Source organism: Muscardinus avellanarius (genome assembly GCF_963383645.1).
Source record: "Muscardinus avellanarius genome assembly, chromosome: 22".
In the NCBI taxonomy this organism is placed as follows: domain Eukaryota; kingdom Metazoa; phylum Chordata; class Mammalia; order Rodentia; family Gliridae; genus Muscardinus; species Muscardinus avellanarius.
This window is the reverse complement of record NC_137808.1, coordinates 6,713,740-6,739,248: the sequence shown is the minus strand read 5'-3', so window position 1 is coordinate 6,739,248 and position 25,509 is coordinate 6,713,740. Positions and strand designations below refer to the sequence as shown.

The 25,509-nt window shown below is 48.3% G+C and overlaps 1 protein-coding gene across 1 annotated transcript; it reads right to left on the bottom strand.

Annotated features, from left to right (window-relative positions):
- Positions 1-463: 463 nt before the first annotated feature.
- On the bottom strand, positions 464-24,931 carry LOC308278333 (rabenosyn-5-like; the record flags this gene model as incomplete). Its single annotated transcript, XM_080718049.1, has 11 exons — positions 464-1,609; positions 4,202-4,306; positions 5,040-5,142; positions 6,596-6,682; positions 9,392-9,462; positions 11,580-11,821; positions 13,824-13,985; positions 14,107-14,152; positions 15,304-15,404; positions 17,869-18,009; positions 24,784-24,931. 11 exons carry the CDS (start codon positions 24,929-24,931, stop codon positions 464-466), a joined length of 2,352 nt encoding a protein of 783 aa, XP_080574175.1.
- Positions 24,932-25,509: the final 578 nt, after the last annotated feature.

The window sequence follows — 25,509 nt, the reverse complement described above, 5'->3', positions numbered from 1 at the left end:
GGCAGGAGGCTCTGGGCAGGGCACAGGAAGCCGCAGGTGAAGGGGGACCCACAGCCTAATGGGGACAGCCTTCTGTGAGGGCAGAGGACAGCCCGGCGGAATCCGTCCTGTGTTGGCTGAAGGGAGGGCCCTGCACAAGGCTGCTCTACAGCACTGCGTCATGACCGAGAGCGGACAGGAGCACGGGGACCAAGGTGGTTATGGCAGCCACTTCCGCTCTGGCCAACAGAGCTGCTCTGAGTTATACCTCAGTAGTAAAAATATAAAGACCTTGTGAGAGGGAAAGCTCCCAACTTAAAAAGGCAAGAAACCAACAAGTAGACGTTGGCTCTTCCTATTCTGATTCCCATTGTGTATCCAACTGTAGTGGACAGACCTCAAAGCACACGACATGGACTAGCAGGCCCGCCCCTCGCCCGTGCCCACGCCCCCAGCCCTCCTCCCGGCCCCTGCCCACCACGGCTCAGTCGAGGCCGCCCTTCTGCTTGGCCAGGGTGCACTTCAGCTCCCGCAGGTTCTCCGTCAGCACCTCCACCTCATCCAGGCGGCCACACTGCTTGGCATCGAAGATGTAGGCCTTGATGTTGTCGATCTGCTGGAGCAGCAGCTCCTCCTCGATGGGCTCCGCTGCCTCCGGGCCACCGTCACCGTCCACCTCAAAGGGATTGGTGCAGGTGGGCTCCTCGAAGGGGTTTCCAGGGGCAGCAGGGCTCGAGGGCCTTGGGTGGGGCTGCTCATCTTCCTCGTCAAAGGGGTTGGGCGCTGGACTGTCTGGGTCGGTGAAGGGATTTCCTGCCGTGACTTCCTCTTCCTCATCCTCCTCAAAGGGGTTGTATTCCTTGGGGAGGGTCGAAGCGCCAAGGGGAGCCTGTGCAGCGGCAGGGCTGACAGCACACTCCTCCATGGGGCTGGAGAGGTCCTCCTCCTCAAAGGGGTTTAGGGAGGCCACGTCATTCTGCTGTGACATGGTGCTCTGGGGGAGGATTTCCTGGTCGACGGCCATGGGCCCAGACCATCCTTGGACAGGGGCTGGAGCTGAGCCGGGTGAAGGAGTCTCAGGAGCTGTGCCGCCGTGTACCGGGGAGGAACCCAGATCCAAAGCATACGCAGGGTGGCTGCGTGCTCCGCGGCCGGGCTCCAGCTGGAAGGGTGCGATTTCTCGGAAGTCCAGGGACCGAGCCCGCGTGTGCAGGGAGGCCACCCGGAACTGCTCCTGTTCCCGCTCCCACTCCCGCTCACACAGCATCCGCAGCTGCTCCCGCTGCAGGCCCTCCTCCTCAGCCTGCTTCCGGGACAGCTCGATGGCCTTCTCCGTCTGCTGCTGGTCGTACTCATCCTGCAGCTGCCGCAGGTTCTCCTGCAGCGTGCGCACCTCATCCCCGCGGCCCGCGGCCTCGGCCTGTCTGATGAATGACGTGATGTTGTGGATCTGCTGGAGAAGGGGGTCGGGGTCTTCCCCCTGTCCCTGGCCTTCTGACAGCGGGAGCCAGCCCTCAGCCTTCCTCAAGGGGGCAGGGCCCCTGCGCACAGACGCCACCTCCCCGCGGGCCGCACGAGACCCCAAGCCACTCTGCCTCTCCTCAAGCCTTCGCTGGGACTCCAGGGCGGCCTGGGGGACACCAAAGCACAGGTCAGCGGCCAACAGCAGCTCACAGTGTCAGTTACCCCTAGGAATCCAATCCCCTCCTCCGGACTAAGATATCCAACTCTCAAATCAAGAGGACAGTGGGGCAGGGAAGCACCCCTGAGTGTTTTTGTGGTACAGGGTATTGAACCCACTGGCATTCTACCTCGGAGCTACACCCCCAGACTTATTTTTTCTTTATTTTGAAACAGGGTCTCACTAAGTTGTGGAGGGCCTCACTACTGAAGCTGGCCACAAACCTGCGATCCTCCTGTCTCAGCCTCCAGGTACTGGGATTACAACCGGGCGCCACCACGCCCGGTTAAGGGGAGGCAAACTTTGAATTACAAAAAAGATAACGAGTAATGAGTGAAGGAGTAAGATCTTCTCAGTCTTAGCCTCATTGCTGTACGCTCTTCTTAAGCCACCTGCACCTATACAATAGGAGAATCCCATACAATGTTAAGTAGACATATTATTTTTTGTTGTTGTTTTTTGAAACTGGGGATTGAACCCAGAGGCACTGTACCACTAAGCTACACCCCAGCCCTTTCTTTTTTGTGTGTAGCACTGGGGACTGAACCCAGAGACATTCTACCTCTTGAGCTACACCTCCAGCCCAATTTTATTTCTTATTTGGAAACAGGTTCTAAGTTGCAGAGGGCCTCACTAAGTTTCGGAGGCTGGTACCCCCAACCCTTTTTATATATTTTTTTATTTTTTTAGTGGTACTGGGGATGAAACCCAGGGTCCTTCTACCAGGCTACACTCGGAGACCTATTTTACATTTTATCTGAACACATTCGAACCTACACGATCCTCCTGTCTCAGCCTCCCAAATACTGGCATTACAAGTGTGCGCCACCACGCCCGGCTCAAGACCTTTTTATTTTTGTGTTTTGAAACAGGGTCTCACTAGGTTGCTGAGTCTCACTACATTGCCGAGGCGGTCCTCAATATGCAATCTTCCCGTCTCAGCCTCCTAAGTACTGGGATCACAGGCATGGCCCACCGTGCCTGGCTTTGTTTGGTTTTGTTTTTGTGGTAGTAGGAATCGAACCCAGAGGCATCCTACCTCCAAGCTACATCCTCAGCCCTACTTTAATTTTTTGCTTGGTAACAGGATCTCATGAAGTTGCTGGGGCTGGCTTTGAACCTGCAATCCTCTGTCTTAGCCTCCCAAGTACTGGGATTACAGGTGTGTGCCACCATGCTCAGTTTTTGTTTGTTGCAGTGCTGGAGGTGGAATCCTGAGTCTTGAACATGCTAATTAAGAGCTCCAGATACACTTAAATATCCCCAGCCCCTTTCATGTTGATTTTTCAGACAGGATGTCACTAACTTAACCAGAATGACCCCAAAGTTATGATCTTCCTGCCTCAGTTTCATGAATAGCTGAGACCAGGTGTCACCATTGTGCCCAGCTATTTTCTATTCTAATAATGCACATTCTGCCAGGAGTGGTGGCACACCCCTGTAATCCCAATACTTGGAAGGATGAGACAGGAGGATTTCAGGCTCAAGGCTATCCTCAGCAATGTGTGTGTGTGTGTGTGTGTGTGTGTGTGTGTGTGTGTGTGTGTGTGTACTAGCTCATCTGAAGTGGCACGGTCAAATAAATAAAAAATTTAAAAAAGAGCCAGGTGTGGTGGCACATGCTTGGAATCCCAGCATTTGGGAGGATGAGACAGGAGGATCACGCAGGTTCAAAGCCAGCCTCAGCTACTTGGTGAGGCCCTTTGCAACTCAGTGAGACCCTGTTTCAAAAAATAAAGAATAAAAAACAGGCCTGGGGGTGTTACTTGGAGGTAGAATGCCCCTGGGTTCTATCCCCAGTACAAAAAAAAAAAATTAAAAAAGAACATATTCTAAACTGGGTGTGGTGGTGCACACTTCTTCTTTTTTTTTTTTTTTTTTTTTTTTTTGGTGATACTGGGGTTCCTGGAAGCCCTTCTTCCTCTGGGCTACACTCCCAGTCCTATTTTTTTATTTTTATATTTTTGAAACAGGGTCTCTTACGCCAGCACGGCTGGCTTCGAACCTGCGCGATCCTCCTGTCTCTGCCTCCCAAGCGCGGGGATTACAAGCGTGCGCCACCACGCCCGGCTATGGTGCACACTTCTAATCCCAATACTTGGGAGGCTCACAAAGGAGAACCACAGGTTTGAGGTCAGCCTCAGCAACTTAGCAAGACCCTGTTTGAAAATAAAAAGGGCTGGGGTTTAGCTCAGAGATAGAATGCCCTGGGGTTCAATCCTAAGTACCACAAATTGTGCCCATTCCAATGCGTGGGAACTTCCTAGTGTCTCGGCCCTGGAAGCCCTACTGGAAGAAGAGCCGCCAATCTCTTGGATGGTCTAGGCATGAAAGAATCAACAGAACTTCTTAAAGGAAACCATGGCCTGGCAAGAAACACAAAGACTGTGCTGGTCTCCACAGAGGAGCAAGGAGCCAGAACAGGCCGGAAGACACACAGACTCGAGCCAGTGAGTGGCCGCGAGGCAACGCGGCTTCGTGGGTGTCCTGGGCGCCAGGTGGTGACAGGAGGCTGCGGCCGCAGGGCCTGGGCTCACACACCTGCCTCTCCATGGTCCTCTTCCTCTCCATGTCCTGCTTCCTCTTCTTTTTCAGTTCCTCAAACTGTTCCGTGGTCGGCAGTGACATCAAACCCAGCAACTTTTCCTGTAGGGAGTCACCGAATTTTACGTGTAAGCCCATTCAAAAAAAAAAAAGAAAGAGCCTTAGCTCTGTCTGCTGAAGCTAAGCCACTCCACCCCTGGGGAGTGACAGTCCCTGAGCAGCAGGAAAGGAAGCACTGCCACACAGCCTGCCTTCTCCTTAGGAAAGGGCACACCAGAGCCGAGGCTCGCCCAGCCAGCCCCACGCTTTGCCCTCACACCCTGCCTGCCGTGGCGCGCCGCCCTCGGGGTCCTCTTGACCACCTCCTGAGACCACCCTCAGGTCTCTCCGTGGCACCGTTCACCCTAACACACCATTTTTTATTGCACGTATTTATATCTATTTTTTGGTACTGGCCATTCTGGAGTGGAAGGGTTAAATAAAGCATGGCATATACAGTCAAACCATTATTCTGTAGCTATTCGGATGATAGCTGTTTAATCACTATGTAAAAAAGCTCAGGACATATGCAGTGATTAAAACAGAATGCAAATATGCACTCCCATCCATAAAACGTGCAAACAGGAAAAGTGTACACCAGAATAAGTGATAGAGGATGAAAAATGTTTTGCTTCTCTCTGAAATCCATACTTCTCTCAAAACGTGGCATAACGCATTCATGCCCTTTAGAAATGGCAAATGTATAAACACAATCGACCTGCTGCTGGCAGAGATCTGCCTTTTGAGAAGAGCAGGACGGGCCGAGCTCGCCGCACGCCGCCCAGGAAGGCTTTACCTGCACGAAAAGCGTAGCCGAGCATCTGATCATCCTCTGCAGCCGCAAAGAGTTTGGATGTGGAGGAGGGTCCTGGTCCACGCCCAAGGTTAAGATCTTCTTACTGAATTAGCACAAACACACCAACGTAACAGGCAGCGCAGCCTCAGAAACAAGGGGCGTGTCTGGAGCGGCCAGGCTCTCTTGTCGGCAGGTGCGAGGAGCCCAGTGAGCCACTCTACTCAAGTCTCCTTTGCTATCCTCTGGCCATAGCCCAGGCTCCCAACATGGCGCACGTACGAGGTAAACGCTCAGTCACTGAGAGACTGACTGCATAGGTAGAACGAGCTTCGCAGGGCACAGCCTGTGCAACTGCGGGTCTGCCTACTGTCACCATCTTAAAATTCTTTTATTATTATTATTTTTGTGTGTGTGGATCCAGGGGCCCCTGAGGGATATCCCCAGCCCTATTTTATTTTTTATTTTGAAACAAGAGTCCTGCTGAGGGTCTCATAAGGATGCTGAGGCTGGTCGCAAACCTGTGAGCCTCCCGTTTCAGCCTTCCATGTACTAGGATTACAGGCATGTATCACCGCACCACGCTCTTAAAATCTTTATGAATGTTTTAGCAAGGGACAGCATTTTCTTTCTACATCAGGTCCCATGAGTTATGTGGTAAGTCCTGTATGTTGGATGGACAATGACTCCTCATCTCACTGGTGCCCATGGGTCCCTGTACTTCCTCTACCCTAAGGGCTGATTTCAGCCCAAGAGCCTGTTCATGGTTAAAATGCAGCTGCAGGTCAGGCATGGAAGTCATGCTTGTAATCCCAGCACTTGGAAGACTGAGACAGGAAAGTCACAGGTTTGAGGCCAGCCTGAGCACGTAGTAAGACTCCCAGCGACCTAGTGAGACTGTTTCAAAACAACATCAACAAAAAAGACTAGGGGTAGAGCTGAGAATGTTCCTGGGTTCAATCCCTAGTACCGCAATAAACAGACAGACAGACAGACAGCAGCTCGAGATTTGAGGAGCGAGCACAGACATAAAACAGAGCCTGGCTTTCGTCTCAGCTGCTCTTAGCTGTGGCACATTTCCTCACCAAACAAATGAGGGTGCTGCCCTTGGCCCCACAGGAAAACTTGGGTACAGTGAATAGCTGCTCCACGAGGACCAGCCAGGGACGGGCACACAGCGGGGAGGAACACCAGCTCCTATTTCTTTTCCTTTTCTGGAGCTGGGAATTGAACCTAGGGGTCATCTACCTCCAAGACACATGTACTGAGATGTATGCACAAGATCCACGTATATGAGTGCAAAAGCCACCACACCAGAAACCCCAATACTTGGGAGGTTGAGACAGGAGGAAAAGAAGCTCACAGCCAGGTAGGCAACTTAGCATGGCCCTCCACAACAAAGTGAGACCCTGTTTCAAAATAAAGAATAAAAAATGAGGCTGAGGGTGTAACTCGGAAGTAGAATGCCCCTGGGTTCAATCCCCAGTACCCCCCCCCAATAATAACAACTCCTGTCTCCTTGGCATTCAGCCAGCAGGACATCACCTAACGGACCTTACCTTAAAGCGTCTATGAGCTCGTACACTTTCTGCACCTCTACTCGCAGGTCCTGGGCATGTTCCAGACTGTAGGTTGTCTCCCCGGCACTAAGGAGAAATCAAAGAACATTTTTTTTTGGGGGGGGGAAGTACTAGGGATTGAACCCGGGGGCATTCTACCTCCGCACTCCACCCTCAGCCCTATATTTTACTTTATTTTATTTTAGGTCCTGGGGACGGAACCCAGGGGCCTCTACCTCCAGGCTACGCCCTCGACCTATTTTATTTGGAAACAGGGCCTCAATAAGTTGCTGAGAGCCTGACTAAGTAGCTGAGGCTGGCTTCGAACCTATGCGATCCTCCTGTTTCAGTCTCCTAAGCGCTGGGATTACAAGTGTGTGCCACTACGCCCGGCTAGTTTTTATTCTTCATTTTGAAGCAGGGCCTCACTAAGTTGCAGGGGCCTCACTAAGTAGCTGAGGCTACCCATGAACCCACAAGTTCTGGGATTACAAACATGCAGCACCACACCCGGCTCATCACAGAACATTTAATCAATGTATCATCGTGCAGGTGAGAGAGCGACTCTCAAGGTGTAAGGCCTCACAGAGACAGACGTGGTCAATTTTTTCAAAAGGACACTTCAGACTCATGGAGAAATGCGTGTTCAGTGCTTGGCCTGCACTAATCAGCCGGAAGCTGCTATTCTTTGTGCAGAGAGCACAGGTGCTGGGCCTCTGAGGACTCGCTCTTACATGCATCGCTGGAACAAATGCCACTGAATGCACTCCTGCTCACTTTTCCTGAGCAACTGTACTCCATCTAATAAAATGTGTGAAGTGGAGCCAGGTGTGGTGGTGCACACTTATGATCTCAGTCCTTGGGAGGCTGAGACAAGAGGATCACAGGTTCAAGGCCAGCTTCAGCAACTTAGGCCCTCTGCAACTCAGTGAGACCCCAAAATAAAAAAGAGTAAAATAGGGCTAGGGCTGTAGTTCAGAGGTAGGATACTCTGGGGCTCCATGCTCAGCACAACAAAAATAAATAAATAAATAAATAAATAAATAAATAAATAAATAAAACGTGTGAAGTGTTTACTAAATGAACTGGTCATACTACATTGGAGTAGAAAGCTCCTCGGCTTTTCCCAGTCAAACACTGTCCAGGGAAAGAAGGAGCCACTGGGGAACTGACTAAGGAACCCTCATAGGCACACACCAATGGCCCTTGCTTTTGGGTGAGCACTCTTTTTTTGTTGTTCTGATGTGTGTGTGTGTGTGTGTGTGTGTGTGTGTGTGTGTGTGTGTGTGTGGTATTGGGGATTGAACTCAGGGGCATTCTGCTTCTGAACTATACCCCCCAGCTCTATTTTATTTTTTATTTTGAAACAGGGTCTCCCTAAGTTGTGGAGCACATAAGTTGCTGAGGCTGGCTGTGAACCTGTGACCCTCCTGTCTCAGCCTCCCAAGGACTGGGATTACAAGGGTGTGCCACCACGCCCGGCTCTGAAAGCACTATGACTCAAGATGCCGGGATGGAGTGGAGAATCAGCAAAGGCAAGAGTGGCCTGCCTCCTCTTGGGAGGCAGCAGTATGGAAGACAGTTATGGTTGCTCATTCACAAGCCTTCCCTCCCTCCCTGCACTGCTGAATCCTGGTGTGAGGGTTCCGACGTTTCACCTCCGCAGGCTTAGGGATGACCCTTAGGCTAGAGGCAACAGTTCAGAAACTCTTTGCTGCTGACTGAGCCTTAGCAATGGCTTATGAACCTTCCACAGGAGTCAGCAGCGATCTAATTAAATAAGCAGAAAGGCCGGGAATGGTGGCGCACACTTGTAATCCCGCGCTTGGGAGGCAGAGACAGGATCGCGCAGGTTCCAAGCCAGCCACGCTGGCTTAAGAGACCCTGTTTCCAAATAAAAATATTAAAATAGGTCTGGAAGTGTAGCCCGGAGGTAGAAGGGTTTCCAGGAACCCCAGTACCACCAAAAATAAAAGATTTAAAAATAAATAAATAAGTAAGCAAGCAAGCAAGCAGAAAGGACTGCTGCCTTTACCTAGCTAACTACCTGCCAGCAGTTCTAGCTGGAAAAATACTGCTGTGTCCTGTAATAAAAATAAATAATAAACAAAAAGCCATGCGTGGTCGTGGTGATGCACGCTTGTAATCCCAGCATTCGGGAGGCTGAGACAGGAGGATTATGAAGAATCCTCAGCTACTGAGCGAGGCCCTTTGCAACTCAGTGAGACCCTATTTCAAAATAAAGAATAAAAAACAGGGCTGGGTGTGTAGCTTGGAGGTAGAATGCCCCTGGGTTCTATCTCCAGTACCGCTAAAAAAAAAAAAAAAAAAAACACAACAGAACAGACGGCAGGCTTCCTTTGGCTGCTGGGCTGAAGCCTGCCAACCCCTGCTCAAAAGGAAACTTCTGCGTGAAGCCCTGTCATGGCCTGGCCACTGTCAAGAGGCATCCAGCCAGGCCTGGGCACGGAGCTGCCTGTCACCCAGGGCCCCCCCAGCCTGCTCCAGCAAGGAGCTCCTCACAGAGCGCACGTGAGGTGGACCCCACTGACACACAGACATGAAGGCATGACACGGCGCGGCTCAGAAGAGCTGCAGACTTCACTTTTAGGGGCTGGGGAATGGTTCAGTGGTAGAGTGGGTGCTTAGTGTACGTGAAGCCCTGGGCTCAATCCCCAGCACCAAACACCCAAAGATACAAGAAAAAGATTTCTATTTCAGCTCCTGAAGAGCTGACTCAAGCTTCCAGAAGACAGTTACCACCAACAAGAACACAGGGAGGAATGAATGGCTTACTTCAGGGATGCGGCCATCTTGATGTATTCAGGCGCTTTCTGGTCAACTTTTTCCATGCAAAGTCGTAATTTCTAAGAACAAAGAAGAAGTGAGTGGAGCCGGGCGTGGTGGCGCACGCTTGTCATCCCAGCATTCGGGAGGCTGAAACCTGGAGGATCGCGGTTCGCAGACAGCCTCAGCTACTCAGTGAGGCCCTCTGCAACTCAGTGAGACCCGGTTTCAAAATAAAGAATAAAAACTAGGGCAGGTGTAGCTCAGAGGTCGAATGTCTCTGGGTTCCATCCCCAGACCCGCCAAAAAAAAAAAAAAAAAAAGAAGTGAGTGCTTCTCTCCAGATTCAGAAAAGCCAGGCGACAGGAAGATGGATGTAAAATGCTCATTTTTCAAAACTGGGTTTTTTCCCTTATGGTTATCAATTTCCTAATTTATAGATCGATTTTCTTTTTTGTTGCTGTGTTTTTTGGGGGTGAGGAAGGCTACTGGGGATTGAACCCAGGGACATTCTACCTCCAACCTACACCACCAGCCCTTTTTCTATTATTTATTTTGAAACTGGATTTTATTAAATTGCTGAGGCTAGCCTTGAACCTGTGATCCTCCTGTCTCAGTCTCACAAGTACTGAGATTACAGGTATGCACAACCACATCAAGTTTATAGACCCACTTTCCAAGCAGAAAATTTTGCAGGAAGGAAAGAAAGTGAGGATGGAGGTCAATTGGATGCTTCTGAGAGAAGGCCTTCCAGGACACAAGCAATGTGTCTAGCAAGACAAGAGAAGGAGGAAGAGGAAGCAGATGGTGCATTTTCTGTGCGGAGCACAGAATCAATCCCTAGACACACACACACACACACACACACACACACACACACACACACACACACACACGAAGCAAAAGCAGCTGGGTTATGGTGAGGCACACCTGTAATTCCAGTATTTGGGAGAGTGAGGCAAGATCATGGGTTCACAGCCAACCTCAGAAACTTAGTGAGACCCTGTTTCAAAACAAACAAAAAAAAAACAAGCTGGGCATGGTGGCACTTGTAATCCCAGCTCTTGGGAGGCTGAGACAGGAGGCACAGGTTCGAAACCAGCTTTAGCTACTTAGTGAGGCTCTCAGTAACTTAGTGAGACACTGTTTCCAAATAAAGTATAAAATAGGTCTGGGAGTATAGCCCAGTAGTAGAAAAGCCCCTGGGTTCCACCCTCAGTACCACCAAAAAACAAATAAAAACATAAAAACATACAAAAAGATAGCTGGGGGTATAGCTCACAAATAGAACCCCCCTTGCTCAATTCCCAGTACCAAAAAGAGAGACAGACACACATGAACACACACACACACAAGCACAGTGGTTATTTACAAAGAAGAGATACCAGCCCACGAACTGCACACACAGGATGACAGGAACGAGACCCCATAGCTCAGTACCCGGTGTAAGGAATCCGCCTGCCAGTCACATTTACACAGCGGATCCAGAATGGTCCCTGCAGAACTGCCAACAGGGCCCTTCGGCAGTCATTGGACTAAACGCCTGGCCTCGGCTCAGTGCCGCACGCGCGGCTTCCCTCTAGGCTGAGCTGCTCCCGCCCCTCCACCTCCCTGCTGAGCCCCACTGCCTAGCCCCTGGCCCACAGGCCTCGAGGGCCACGCAGAGGCCCAGCACTCTCCCTCCCAGGAGTCCTCTGAACACACTGGCCTCTCCGTGGGCCACTACGAGTGCTCTGGGGTCGCTGGAGGTAACCAGAGCGGAGGCACTTGAGCTGAGACTTAGAATGGGAGGCTCTCGGCCATGGGCAGTGAGTGTGTAAAGCCTGAAACCCTGCAACGCGTCCTCGAACCTGTAAGTCTGAACCTCCCCAGAAGAGTTTCCCCAGACTCTTCTGACCCACTGTTGACGACATCTCCAGCTTCTGCCTTCCCGCAGAACCTGTCCACCCTGCAAGCATCTGCCCTTCCTCCTTGCTCCTGCTTTTGAATGGGCCGAGAAAGGTTGGGGAACGAGTCTGCCCCACACACCCAGGCTGCCTGTGGCTCAGCCCGGCCCTGGCTGGGAAACCCTGGCCCTTTAGCAGGAACTAAGAGGACTCAAAGGACCCACTTCCCAAAGCAGCCTCTAGAGTCTGCAGACATGTGCACTGCAGCCAGTCTGCCTCGAGCCGCGCCCCAGAGCCGCACGCCTCGTCACCTCGTAGAGCGCCACGACGTGGGGCGTGTGCTCCTTCTCGTCCATCTGCTGCTCCCGCTTGCGCAGTGTGGCCTTGCAGTGTGTGCAGCAGCGGATGCGGTCATCGTCCTTCTCGTCCAGGACGGAGCTCACGCTGCTCACGCTGCTGATGCTGCCCCGGCGGGAGCCGTGGACGCTGCTGGGAGACTGGCTGGGGCTGGTGTGGGCGCTCAGGGAGTCCTTGCTGGCGCTGGTGAGCTTGTCTGTAAACCGCCACAGACAAGCACTGATGATCCTCTGCCCATCCCCGCGCGTGTCAGCCCACAGGTGTTTGACTTGGGATCAGCGCACAGCCCTCTGCCTTCCTGGTTAGCCTCTGAGGTGGGAGGGGAGCCATACTGCCATCAGGCGAGTGAGATCCCAACAACGCAGCTCGCTGTCCTCACGGCTGGCAGGCCCTCCCTCCGCCCGCATGCCCTAGCCCAGGACACAGCCTGCAATCTCCCGACACTTTCTTACGCAGGCCACCTACCATTTCCAAAACTCAGTCCACATGGCATATTTGCTGGAAAGCCTTTCTCCTAGAAAATTCCCAGAGTCTGAATCTCTCTGCCCTTCCTATCGGTCCCACCACCTCGTCCGCTGGAGAACACTTCCGCTCTCCCCAGTGCGACAGCTCCACGTCCACCCTGCAGCTGCCCTAGAACTAACTCTTTGGTGCGGGACACTGTCTTCCACGCGCACCCCTCACAAAGCCAGCAAGGCTGCTCTGCAGGAGCCGCAGAGCACACGTTGGTCATGAGCCCAGGAGACAAAGATCAAGTGTCCCGAAAATGCAGCCTGAGGTATCAGCTGTGACGAGGAGCTGGTCTCAGGGAAAGGGAAGGCGGCAAGGTGAAGTGGGCCTGGTGGGTGGAGGGCTGGACGGAGGAAGCTCCGCTCTCACCCCTCCAGAAGCCCCAGGACCAGCAGGGCACACACCTGGCGGCCCTCTCCACTGCTGCAAGTCCACCCAAACGTCCAGAAGCCAGCGAGGTCGCTTTCAGCAACTGTGCATGAGGTGCTGGAGAGGGAAGCCGGGCCTGGCAGGCCAGTGCTCTACCACTGAGCCACACGCCCACCCTTTCTTTCTTCAGCAACTTCTAAGCAGCTGAGAAGCCAAGTCCCAGAGCTTCTCTTCACCCAAGCTCCACAGCCTTGTTCCCACAATCCTCACACCTGTCCTCCACACACCCCTCAACCCTCTTGCTCACCTACGAACCTGCCCTGGGGGACTGGTGCAGGCCTCAGCTCCTGCTCTGCACTCTGTCCACAGTGCTATAACCTCTCCTCTCTCAAGGTGCTTCTCGAACACCGCCTTCCCCCATCCTCCAGGGTACTTGGCATTTCCCATATTAGGACGTTAAAGCCTTTCTTATATGATGGGGAGCTGTTTGTGACTTTCATCCCAAGAGAAGGGACAAGCCCACTGCTCATTTTTCAAGGTCTCCTTCCCAAAGCCTCACCTGTCACTTCTAAGCAGAGCTAACAAAGAGCTCCTTGGCCTTTCCTGGGTACCAGACACAACTCTGCCCACTGTATGTATCTCTTTATAAAGTGACCATGCATTTGTAAGTCTGGATCCCGTTAGATGCTGAATCCTCCTTTGAGAAAGAGAGAAGTGGAGATGAACTTTAAGCCCAGTCCAACCTGAAGTCTATTTTTGTACAGCCCTCAAGCTATGTGTGGTTTATATTTTAAGAAGTTGTTAAAAAAGAAAAATAAGAAGAAATGGGACAAAAAACATGTATGATCCCAAAATCTAAATTATTTACTGTCTGATCCTTTTTTTTTTTCTCTCTCTTGAGGGTCTGGGGATGGAACCCAGAGGCATTTGACCTCCGAGCTACGCCCCCTGCCCTATTTTTTATTCTTTATTTTGAAACAGGGTCTCACTAAGTTGCGGAGGGCCTCATTAAGTAGCTGAGGCTGTCCGCGAACCGCGATCCTCCAGTCTCAGCCTCCTGAATGCTGGGATTACAAGCGTGCGCCACCACGCCCAGCTTTGTCTGATCCTTTTAATAATATGTCGGCCAACCCCTATTGTAAACCACTGCATCCCTGCCCTAGCACAGAGCCAGGCTGTGGCAGGCTTCAAGGACTCACTACATGAAGGAATGAAGAGCCCACAGCCATTAAAGCCAAAGGCTCTCGGCCCCGTGTCGATTAGTAATGTGCCAGTGCGGACCGGAGATCAGTGCCCAGGCCCCCTTGCTTGTCACCTACTTGCCAGGGGCAGGCTGATGAGCTCCATGCATTTCTTGCACATGATGGACCCACAGAGGCGGCAGTGGTGGCGGCGGTTACGGATGCTGAACTTATTCCCACAGTCTGGACAGAAAGGGACATCCTGGTCGTTGACCCAAGGCACCACAGACTTTTCTATTGCTTTGGGAGGAACAATGCAAAAAACAAAACAAAAAACAAAAGAAGAACACACCATTTTAAAAAGAGATTTGGTTAAGGAGAAAGGTAAGAACAGAAAGAACGTGAACAAAGTTCTAGTTACCTCGAATCTTGGCAGACTCGGTGTTGATTCTGTCGAATGCCGTGAGCTAACCAGGAGAAAACAGAGCCAAATGAGTTAGCCCGGCGATGGACGCACTCTCCCCACACTTTGCACTACTCAAGTGTCAAGCAGGAATTCACACTTAACCATTTCTCAGTCCCACAGGTCATCAACAGCCCCACAAAGTCAGAAACAATTCCACAAGGGAAACAGTATCAGTTTCACATCTAGAAGGCACTGCCCTTTCTTCTGTTCTTTCTTTTGTGTGTGTGTGTGGTTCGTTCTTTCTTTCTTTCTTTCTTTCTTTCTTTCTTTCTTTCTTTTTTGTGGTAATGGGGATGAAACCCAGGGGCATTCTACCTCTGACCTACACCCCCAGCCCTATTTTTTATTCTTTATTTTGAAACAGGGTCTCACTGAGTAGCTGGGGCTGGCCGTGAACCCAAGATCCTCCTGTTTCAGCCTCCCAAGTACAAGGATGACAAGCGTGCACCAGCATGCCCGGCAGGAACCCCCCTTTCTGTGAGCCACTTTCAATCTCTTCATTGTCAGTGACCCATTTCAGCAATAACCAGGGTGTCTGAGGATGAGGCAGGTGGCCACTGAGCAACAGAGCACTCCTGATTCTCCATGGTTCTCTTGTACAATAAACCTGGCTACGTGTATCCACCCTACAAAGTGTACATAAAAACCATACCTGTGATTGCTACCATGCTCACCACACGACCCAGGTGATACACAGCACACATTTCTAGGGTCAAAGTACGACGTGACTGTGCGCCTGCATCTCCTACCCAGGATAAGAGGGCCAGCCACATGTCCCCACTCTGCACGCCAGCCCTGGCTGACTGCTCCTCGCAGACCTGGTCACTCTCTTCTGTTTCCTATCAGGTGGCAGACACTGCGCGCCACTGAGTGACAGCACAGCCCAAAACACAGACGTTTCCCGGTAGCCAAGTGGGTTTCATAGGTGGGAAAAGCGAAGCTGGGCACATGGAGTCTGCCCACCTGGCCACCCTCAGGAAAGCCGGCCCAGCCAGAGCGGCCCTCCATACCCTCTGTACTACTTGGGCCAGGGTTTCTCTGCCAGCATCAGATATATAGAACACGCATGGAACAGGCTACAGAAATGTAAGTTTTCCCCAGAAAACTTGTACTTGCCGAAAAAAAAAGTATTTTAAAACAACTTACAATTACCTTCTCTAACCTGATTATTAATTTATTGACTTCAACAACATAGTGGTCAATTCTGGCAGCTCGATGTTTTTTGAAGTCAGAAAGATGGCTTCTCACAGCACCTAGGAGAGAAGTGAGGAGATAAATGACTCACTCCTCCTCTGAGGGATCCTCTACCTTACTGCCTCTCAGACAATTTCAAAAGCAAGTAAAAATGCCAGGACTTTAGAGTCCTAATAAAAATTTACTTTTTTTTTTCGGTACTAGGGATAGAACCCAGAGGCATTCTACCTCTGAGCTACACCCTCAGCCCTATTTTATTCTTTATTTTGAAACAGGGTCTGAGTTGTAAAGGGCCTCACTAAGTAGCTGAGGCTGTCTGAGAACTGCGATCCTCCTGTCTCAGCCTCCCCAATACTGGATTATAAGCATGCGCCACCACACCCGGCTGGTGTCCTAATAACAATTTAAAAACTAGAAAGCAAATGGAAGGAAATGTGAAGATGTGAATTGTGGCCCTTGCAGGCCACAGAGTACAGCAGATAAGAGCCTGGACACTGGAGCCAGCCTGTGGTCAAGCAATTCTGCCACACACCGAATGACCAGAGCATCTGTCTATAAAATTGAGGTAACAATTTCTACTTCATAGAGTCATTATGAAGACTGAGTAAGTTAAAATTTATAAAGCCCTAGAATACTGGCTGGCACATAAGTGTTTGTTAAATAAAAGAGTGGTAGCTGGGTGTGGTGGCGCACGCTTGTCATCCCAGCACTTGGGAGGCTGAAACAGGAGGATCACGGTTCGCACAGCCTCAGCTACTTAGTGAGGCCCTTTGCAATTCAGTGAGACCCTGTTTCAAAGTAAAGAATAAAATTATGGTTGGGGGTGTAGCCCGGAGGTAGAATGCCCCTGGGTTCCATCCCCAGTACTGCAAAAAATAAATAATAAAAATAAATAAATAAAAAGGTGGTATCATTATGGGCAAATCTTTTTTAATTTTCATATTTCTCTATTTCCTAAAGTACATACAATATGGTTTTTTATCAGAATGAAAACAACTCTCAAAGTAGTCAAAAGAAGATATACATTAATAGATGTCCCTAGGAGATCTAGTTGAACTGATACCTTCCTCAGTACAGCAGCCAAGACCCAGGACAGAGAGACAGACAGACAGACAGACAGACAGACACAGAGACAGAGATAGATAGACAGACAGACAGACATAAGTTTTTACTGAGGATTGATCCCAGGGGCATTCTACCTCTGAGCTATACCTCCACCCTGTTATTTTTTGTTTGCTTTTTTTTTTTTTTTAATTTTTATTTGGAAACAGGGTCTCCTAAGCCAGTGCACACAGCTGGCTTCGAACCTGCGCGATCCTCCTGTCTCTGCCTCCCAAGCGTGGGGATTACAAGCGTGCGCACCACGCCCGGCCTTGTTTGCTTTGTTTTGAAACAGGCTTTTGCTAGGTTACTGAGAGTCTTGCTGCTAGGTTGCTGAGGCTGTCCTCAAACCTGTGACCCTCCTGTCTCGGCCTCCCAAGTACTAGAATTATAGGAGTGTGCTACCAAGCCCAGCAAGATTTTTAAAGCAATTTTCCCTTGTGATGATGACAATGCCCCCACTACCCGATACAGCTGCCTCTAGTCACATGTGGGTACTATACTTGAGACGGAGCTAGGATGTGCTTGAGGAAGTGATGTTTAATTTATTTCAGTTGAATTTATTTAAATTTAGCTGCATACAGCTAGTGGCTATCAAATTCAAAAGTAGTTTCAGTACTTTCTTCATTCAAAAAGAGACATCTGTAATGGCACTATAAAGGTACAGTACATGATGCCTGTAATCCCAGCACCTGAGAGACAGAAAAAGGAGAATCGCAGGTTCAAGGCCAGGCTCAGCAACTCAGCAAGGCCCTCAGGGACTTAGTGAAAACCATTTTCAAAATAAAAGATAAAATAGAGCTGGGATATAGCTCAGAGGCAGAGTGCCCCTGGGTTCAATCCTCAGTACCATATAAATAAACAAACAAAGTATAAAAATACAATGGTTTTCAGTATATTTATAGGATTGTATAACCATCACAGGATAGCAGAAACAGACTTCTCAATGGAATCTGTGCCTGGGCTGAGTCAGAAAGACCCGATTCATAACCCACGACTGCATTTTCTAGCTGTTCGACCCTGGGCAGGTCCCCTTGGGATGTAGATTCAAAGAGACCACATACAGCCAGGCATGGTGGCACACGCTTATAATCCCAGTACTTGGGAGGCTGAGACAGGAGGATCACAGGTTCAAGGCTGAGACCAGCCTCATCTACTTAGGCACTCTGCAACTTAGTGAGACCCTGTTTCCAAATAAAGACTAAAAAATAGGGATGGGGGTGCAGTTCAGAGGTAGAATGCCCCTGGGTTCAATCTCCAGTGCCACAAGAAGAAAGAAAGAAAGAGAGAGAGAGAGAGAGAGAGAGAGAGAGAGAGAGAGAAAGAAAGAAAGAGGGAAGGAAGGAAAGAAAGAAAGAATTTACCTAGAACCCAGTTGATGCCAAAAATCATTTGCTGAATGAAAGCGATGGGTTTTCTTACCAACTTCCTGGGGTTCCCACATGTAAGGGTCAACCCCGCCATAGCTGAAGGACTCGTATCCCTGGCTCCCTGATTCTGCTCGATCATCCCCTTCTCGTTTTAGCAACTTGTTCTTTGCTTTCTTAGCCTTCTGGACAAGATCTGGAAAAACGGAACAAACAATACAAATGAACTCACAAAAAAGAGCCCACAGAAACCTCCAAAAACAAAGTCCATGAAATAATTATCTTTGCTGAACAAAGCACAAAAACACTCAGATCCCAAAGGAAATGCAGCAATGAGCACCCGAACGCCACATCCCAGACGCCACCGCGCCCTGGGCAGTATTAGCAGTGACCTGCTTCACACGCCACATCCAGGCGAAGTCTGCCAAATTTAAGAGCCCATTAACGGAGGTGATAAAATCAAACTCAAGGGCGAAAGCAAGATGAAAGAAGCGTTGGCTTCCCCATGACTCAACTGGTTATACGCATTTTTCAAAGCTTATTGAATTGTACACTTTAAAACTTACGTACCACTTCTCAGCCTTTTGGCTAAGATCAAGTGTAAAACTTATGTACTGAGCTGGGCGTGGTGCAACCTGTAATCCCAGTACTTGGGAAGCTAAGGAAAGGATCACAGGACAGCCTCAGCAAGTAGTGAGATTTAATACAAAATGATTAAAATATAAAAAAATATAACAGTTTTTTTTGTGTGTGTGGATCTGGGGGGTGGAACCTAGGGGCTTTCGACCTCCAGGATATACCCCCTGCCCTATGTTTTATTCTTTATTTTGAAACCAGGTCTCACTGAGTTGCAGAGGGCCTAAGTAGCTGAAGCTGTCCCCGAACCGCAATCCTCTGGTCTCAGCCTCCCGAATGCTGGGATTACAAGCGTGCGCCACCACGCCCAGCTGTCAAAATGATAGTTATTTTGACTTTTTTTTTGCAGGTCTGGGGGTGGAACCCAGGGGCATTCAACCTCCGAGCTACACCCCCTGCCCTGTTTTTTTATTCTTTATTTTGAAACAGGGTCACACTAAGTTGTGAAGGGCCACACTAAGTAGCTGAGGCTGTCTGCAAACCGCGATCCTCCAGTCTCAGCCTCCCAAACGCAGGGTATACAAGCGTGTGCCACCACACCTGGCTTTTACTTTGACATTTAATAGATCAATATTTCAGAGAGTTCTCATGCCTTTGAAGTGTTCTATCACTCAAATAATATTAAAAACACCCCCAGAGCTTTTCCTTTTTCTTCTTCTTATTTTAAATTTTATTTTGTGGTGCTGGGGATTGAACCCAAGGGCACTCTACCTCCAACCTATACCTAAGCCGTGTGTGTGTGTGTGTGTGTGTGTGTGTGTGTGTGTGTGTGAGAGGGGGGGGGCACTCTATCTCTGAGCTACACCCTCAGCTCACATTTATTTTTTACTTTGAAACAGGGTCTCACTAGGTTGATGGGAGTATCACGAACTTGCTGAGGCTGTCCTCAAATCTGCAATCCTACCGTCTCAGCCTCCCAAGTACTGGGATTATAGAATGTGCCACTGGGCCTGGCCCCCTGGCCCTATTTTGTTTTTTATTTTGAAACAGGGTCTAAGTTGCTAAGGGTTTCACTGAGTTGCTGAAGCTGGCCTCAAACCTGCAATCCTCTCATCTTAGCCTCCCAAGTACTGGGATGACAGGTTTATACCACCATATCCAGCTCCCCTAAAGCTTTTCAAAAGTCTTAGTAGACAGAGACACTGAGAGGCTAGGCAGGCCGGGGTGAGAGTGATAAGGTTAGAGATGTGTCTTTGTTAGAGAGCCAAGCCAATAAGTAATCTCCCTGATCATCAGTCACTCTAATAGCTTTTTCCAACTGGAAAAACACCAGAAGTAAAGGACATCCTTGAAAATGCATTCAAGCCATCTTTAACAGGGGAGCGGAAACTGCCTGATGTGAACAAAAGGCTCTAGCAGACAGGAAACTGGAATTGGCAACAATACTTCACTTCTGCAAAAAAAACAGAAAACTATGGCTAGACATGTTGGTGCGCACTTATAATCCCAGGACTTGGGAGGCTGAGACAGGAGGAGCTGCGTTCACAGCCAGCCTCAGCTACTTAGTGAGACAGCGTTCCAAAAAATTAAAAAATCAGGCTGGGGGTATAGCTCAGAGGTAGAATGCCCCTGGGTCCCATACCCAGTGTGTGTGTGTGGGGGGGGGGGTGTGGCGTTAAATGGGTAGTCTATGCCATTTAGCCACTTCAGAAGATACAGAAAACCTGCCTGGCAACTGTCCCAGGATGGGCATAGCCCTTCCAGAGGAGACCTATAAACCCATCAACTTTCTTTGTTTGTTTGTTCTGGTACTAGGAATCGAACCTGGAGGCATTCTACCTGCATGCTATACCCCCAGCCCTCTTTTTTATTTCTATCTATGGAGTTTTTGTTGTTGTTCTGTGGTACTGGGGATTGAATCCAGGGGCCTTTTACCTCTGAGCTACACCCTCAGTCTCATTTTATTTTTTAGTTAGAAACAGGGTCTCACAAAGTTGCTGGGAGTCTCACTAAATTAGCTCAGGATGGCCAAGAACCTGGGATCCTCCTGTCTCAGCCTCCCAAGTACTAGCATTACAAGCATGGGCCAACATGCCTGGCTCTACTTTTATTTTGAAACAGTGTCTCACCAGGTTGATAAGAGTCTCACTACTTGCTGAGGCTGTCTTAACCTATGATCTTCCTGTCTCAGCCTTCCAAGTACTGGGATTACAAGCCTCTACCACCATACCTGGCAAACACATCCATTTTTTAAAAACCCAAAGCAGAAGGTACAATTGATTTTTGACCAACTTTTCTTCTACCTACTTACTATATATGAGCTAAACTGAAGCTGAACCAGGGCTGGGCCTGAAACCCAGAGATTATGATTTAGGAATGACTATTTCGTCTTTTTTTGTTGTTGTTTATCAAAAAAAAAAAAAAAATGCCTCCAAAACTTTATGCCAATGTTCGTTCCTTTGATTATAGCTTTCTACTTGCCTAAAAATCTAAAGGGCAAAAGTTTTTGAAGGACCAAAGATCAAATGGAGAGGTAACCTGCTTTTGGAATGGTTTTTCAAAAAAATCTTTGATGTCTACCTTTAAAACTTTACTTTCCTGATTCTGAAATACAGAAAACTGTGACCTAAGAATTTCTTCCTGACTAGAGAAATGGCCATTAGTACTAAAAGAATACTTAACTCAATTTTTTTTTTAGGTAGAGATAGAGCAAAATTCCAAGAGCAAGCGTGTGTGTGTGTGTGTGTGTGTGTGTGTGTGTGTGTGTGTGTGTTTTCTTCTTCTTTTGCTTTGTGGGAAAGAACCCAGGGTCTTGTGCGTGCTGGGCAAGTGCTCACACACCCACAGACTTCCGAAAGGATCTTTTTAAGCTTCTTTCACAAGAAACAAAATTTCCATTCTGTGCAGCGTTCCCTAGATTCCCATATCCATTATTTCTTAATTAGTCTTAAATATTTTTCCTTTTATAAAAGGGTCATTGCAAGGCTGTGAGGACATTCTCTAACCTTGCTATAAACTGGCACGGCCAGTTTTGGGACTAGCATGGGCTATGACTCAGTTTAGCTGATGTTAAGACTGGAAACTTGTTAAAAATCATGGAAGCCCTTGAGTTGCACAGAGAAAAAAATATATAATCAGATTTAGGAGGGGTTCTGTTCTTATTTTGATTTTTTCTTTTTGTGGGATTGAACCCAGAGGCATTCTACCTCTGAGCTATACCCCCTGACCTTTTTATTTTTGTTTTGAAACAGAGTCTCTCTAGGTTGCTGGGAGTCTCCCTACTTGCTGAGGCTATCCTCAGACATGAAATCCTGCTGTCTCAGCTCCCAAATACTGGAATTTAAGGTGTGTGTCACCACAACCTTTTTTGTTGTTGTTGGAAACTGCAAAACATACTGCCATTAGAATGAGTTCTTTCATCATGAGAGATGCCCGTGAGAAGAGGCAGCAGTGGATTTAGACATGCCAGAATATCTAGATTCACCAGGCATGCTGGCGCACATACTGCCATTAGAATATGAGTTCTTTCATCATGAGAGATGATGCCCTTAAGAAAAAGCAGCAGTGGATTTAGACATGCCAGAATATCTAGATTCACTGGGTGTGGTGGTGCATGCATGTAATCCCAGCATTCGGGAGGCTGAGACAGGAGGATCGTGGTTTGTGGACAGCCTCGACTACTTAGTTGAGGCCCTCTGCAATTCAGTGAGAACCTGTTTCAAAATAAAGAATAAGCCAGGTGTGGTGGTGCATGCTTGTAATCCCAGTGCTTGGGAGGCTGAGACAGGAGGATCTCACAGGTTCAAAGTCGGCCTCAGCTACTTAGTGAGGCTCTCAGCAACTTAGTGAGACCCTATTTCCAAACATAATATAAAATAGGTCTGGGAGTATAGCCCGAAAGCAGAAAAGCCCCTGGGTTCTACCCCCAGTACAGAAAGAAAGAAAGAAGAAAGAAAGAAAGAAAGAAAGAAAGAAAGAAAGAAGAAAGAAAGAAGGAAAGAAAGAAGGAAGAAAGAAAGAAGGAAAGAAAGAAGGAAGGAAAGATAGATAGATCAGGCTAGGAGTATAGCTCAGAGGTAGAAAGCCCCTGAGTTCCATCCCCAGTACCACCAAAAAAAAAAAAAAAAAAAAAAAAAAATCTAGATTCAAAATCTAGCTCTGCCAATTCCTGTATGACCTTCAGTAAGTTACTAAACATCTCCAAACCTCAGTTATTATCTGTAAAATGAGACCAACCACATTCCTGCAGGGCAGTTGAGAAACTCAAATGAAATAACAATGTAACTGGTGGTACACTTTGTAATCCCAGTATTTAGGAGGCTGAGAAGGGAGAATCACAGGTTTAGGGCAAAATTTAGCAGTTTAATAACACCCTCAAACCCTGTTTCAGAATAAAAATTCTTAAAAAGGGCTGGAGGTGTAGATAGACTGCCTCTGAGTTGAATTCTCGGTACCAAAAATAATAATAATAATAATTAAAAAATAACAACATATGTGAAAGACATATACACCACAAAATAAATAAAAACTGAAAAATATAAAGCATAATGATTTTCAAAAATTCCTCCTGAGCCAGGCATAGTGGCACACGCTTGTTATCCCAGCATTTGAGAGGCAGCCTCAGCTACTTAGTGAGGCTCTTTGCAACTCAGTGAGAGCATTTCAAAATAAAGAATAAAAAATAGGTATAGCCTAGGTTCTATTCCCAGTACTGCAAAAAAAAAAAAAAAAAAAAAAAAAAAAAAAAAAACTGGCTGGGCGTGGTGGCTCACGCTTGTAATCCCAGCATTCGGGAGGCAGAGCCCACAGGACAGCCTCAGCTACTTAGCGAACTCCACAATTCAGTGAGACCCTGTTTCAAAAAATAAAAAGACTAAAAAAAATAGGGCTTGGGGTGTAGCTCGAAGGTAGAATGCCCCTGAGTTCCATCCCCAGTACTGCAAAAAATAATAATAATAATTAAAAAATCCTCCTAATAGATTCTGTCAAGCCTCTTCAGCCTGAAGTCACGTCCTAGGATTTTGAAAATGTATGACTCTGTCATGTTTTTGGATGGAAGTTATAATAGTTAATATTTTCAATATTTTTTTTCTGGACTGAAAAGTGAAATATGGAACTGAACTCCCAGGCCAAATATTTGATTACAAGGTGTATGCAATTTGTAGATTTGGAAGCCAAAGTCCAGTTGGCAAGCTGGGCGTGGTGGCATACACTTGTAATCCCAGCATTCGGGAGACTGAGACCGGAGGATCATGGTTCACGGACAACCTCAGCTACTTAGTGAGGCCCTCTGCAATTTAGTGAGACCCTATTTCAAAATAAAGAATAAAAAATAGGGCAGGGGGTGTAGCTTGGAGGTCACATGCCTCTGGGTTCCATCCCCAGACCCGGAAAAAAAAAAAAAAGAGTCCAGTTGGCAACATCAGCTGAGATCCCTTTCTCCTTTCTCTCCCACCCAATAAAGAGTACAAATACAGTACCCAGATCTTTTACATTTCATTCTTTCAGAAATGCTGCTAGGTGTGAGAAGCAAGTTAGATGAACAGAAACTCACTCGGGCCTCCCAAATAAGTCAGGGGTTAGAACCGAAGTCCAGGAAATAAAATCAACATATGTATAGACAAAATTACCTTTGAAAAATTCTTTCATTAACTCTCTAAGACCTGAGCCCACAGAAGCTCAAACAACAAAGTTTAACTTTCTGGGTTGTTTCTCTTCTTTTCAACTATGACTTTCCTTTTCCTGAACTGCAAAAGGCAAAGTCCAGTTGGAAAAGAAGGATGCCAGGAAGAGTCAAATTTGTGTCAGCCAAAGGCCCTGCTTCCATAGCAAAAGAGAAGCATCCTGCTTTAACCCTCCTGTGTGGAGGGTAGATAATTCCAACAGTCAGAAGGGACAACAGATCACAGTGACTATTCATTAGATTCAAAGCCAGGCTCAACTCCACTGTGTGACTTCAGGCAAGCTATCTAATCTCTCCGTATTTAGTACACTCTTCAGCAAAATGGCTCACTGTCACATAGCTATTGTGAGGATTAAATAAAATAAAAACATAGGGAGGCTTTCTGTGTGTGTATGTGGTGCTGGGAATTAAACTCCAGGTCTTTCTACCTCTGAGATATTTTCTTTTTTACTTGGAAACAGGGTCTCATTAAGTTGCTGAGAGCCTCACAAAACAGCTGAGGCAGGGTGTGAAGCTGTGATCCTCCATCTCAGCCTCCAAGTACTGGAATCACAACAGAGGCTCCTGAACAATGCCTAGCATGTGGTAAACACGAGACATCTGCTCACTACTATTACCATCGTCGTTTCACAGTGGCAACATGGAAGCCAAGAAAACTCCCCCGTGAACTAAGGCCTGATGGGATGGGTAAACAAGACTCTCGCCCCTTACTTTTGATCTGCCCTTTGACATCACGGTCTTCCCCCAAGTGCTCTTCCTCATAGTGGGACTGAAGCTGATAGAAAGACTGCAGGTCCTTCAGGCACAGAGGGCAGAGAAAGCCTTCTCTCACTTCTCCCGGGTCCTCCAGAGATGCCATGGCAGAGCCCGCTCAACCCTGGGAAGGCAGGCGCCACATGCCAACAGTCAGCGTGACTCCTCCCAAGGCACAGGCCGCCACTAGCTTAACCAAGCAGCACCCAAGCGATGAGGACGTGGCACCCTGGCCCTGGATGACGCTCCTTCCTCTCTGGAGCGAGGAAAGCCCTGAAACAAGAAAGAAGGGAAAGAGCCAATTCAATCAGATTAGCAGCAACCAAAACCCTTTGTTCTTCCCACAAAGATACTTAATGTCTGTTCAGTGAGAGCTGGGGAACACAAACTGGTCCTCAAACCTTAAGACCAAGGCCCAGAACCCAAGCTGTGGGGACACCAGGGGACAGGCAAACCAGGACCAAGGCAGTTCTCTTAAGTTCACTCCAAATGGTCCAGCTTCATCATTTCTAGGCCACGTCAGCCACCAATGTAATGTCTAAAGTACGTATCAACAAGCAGATGTCTCTTTACCATGATCATTTATTCAACCACATATATTGAGCTCTTAATACTTGTAAGGAGTGCCGGGCATGGTGGCGCACGCTTGTAATCCCTACGCTTGGGAGGCGGAGACAGGAGGAT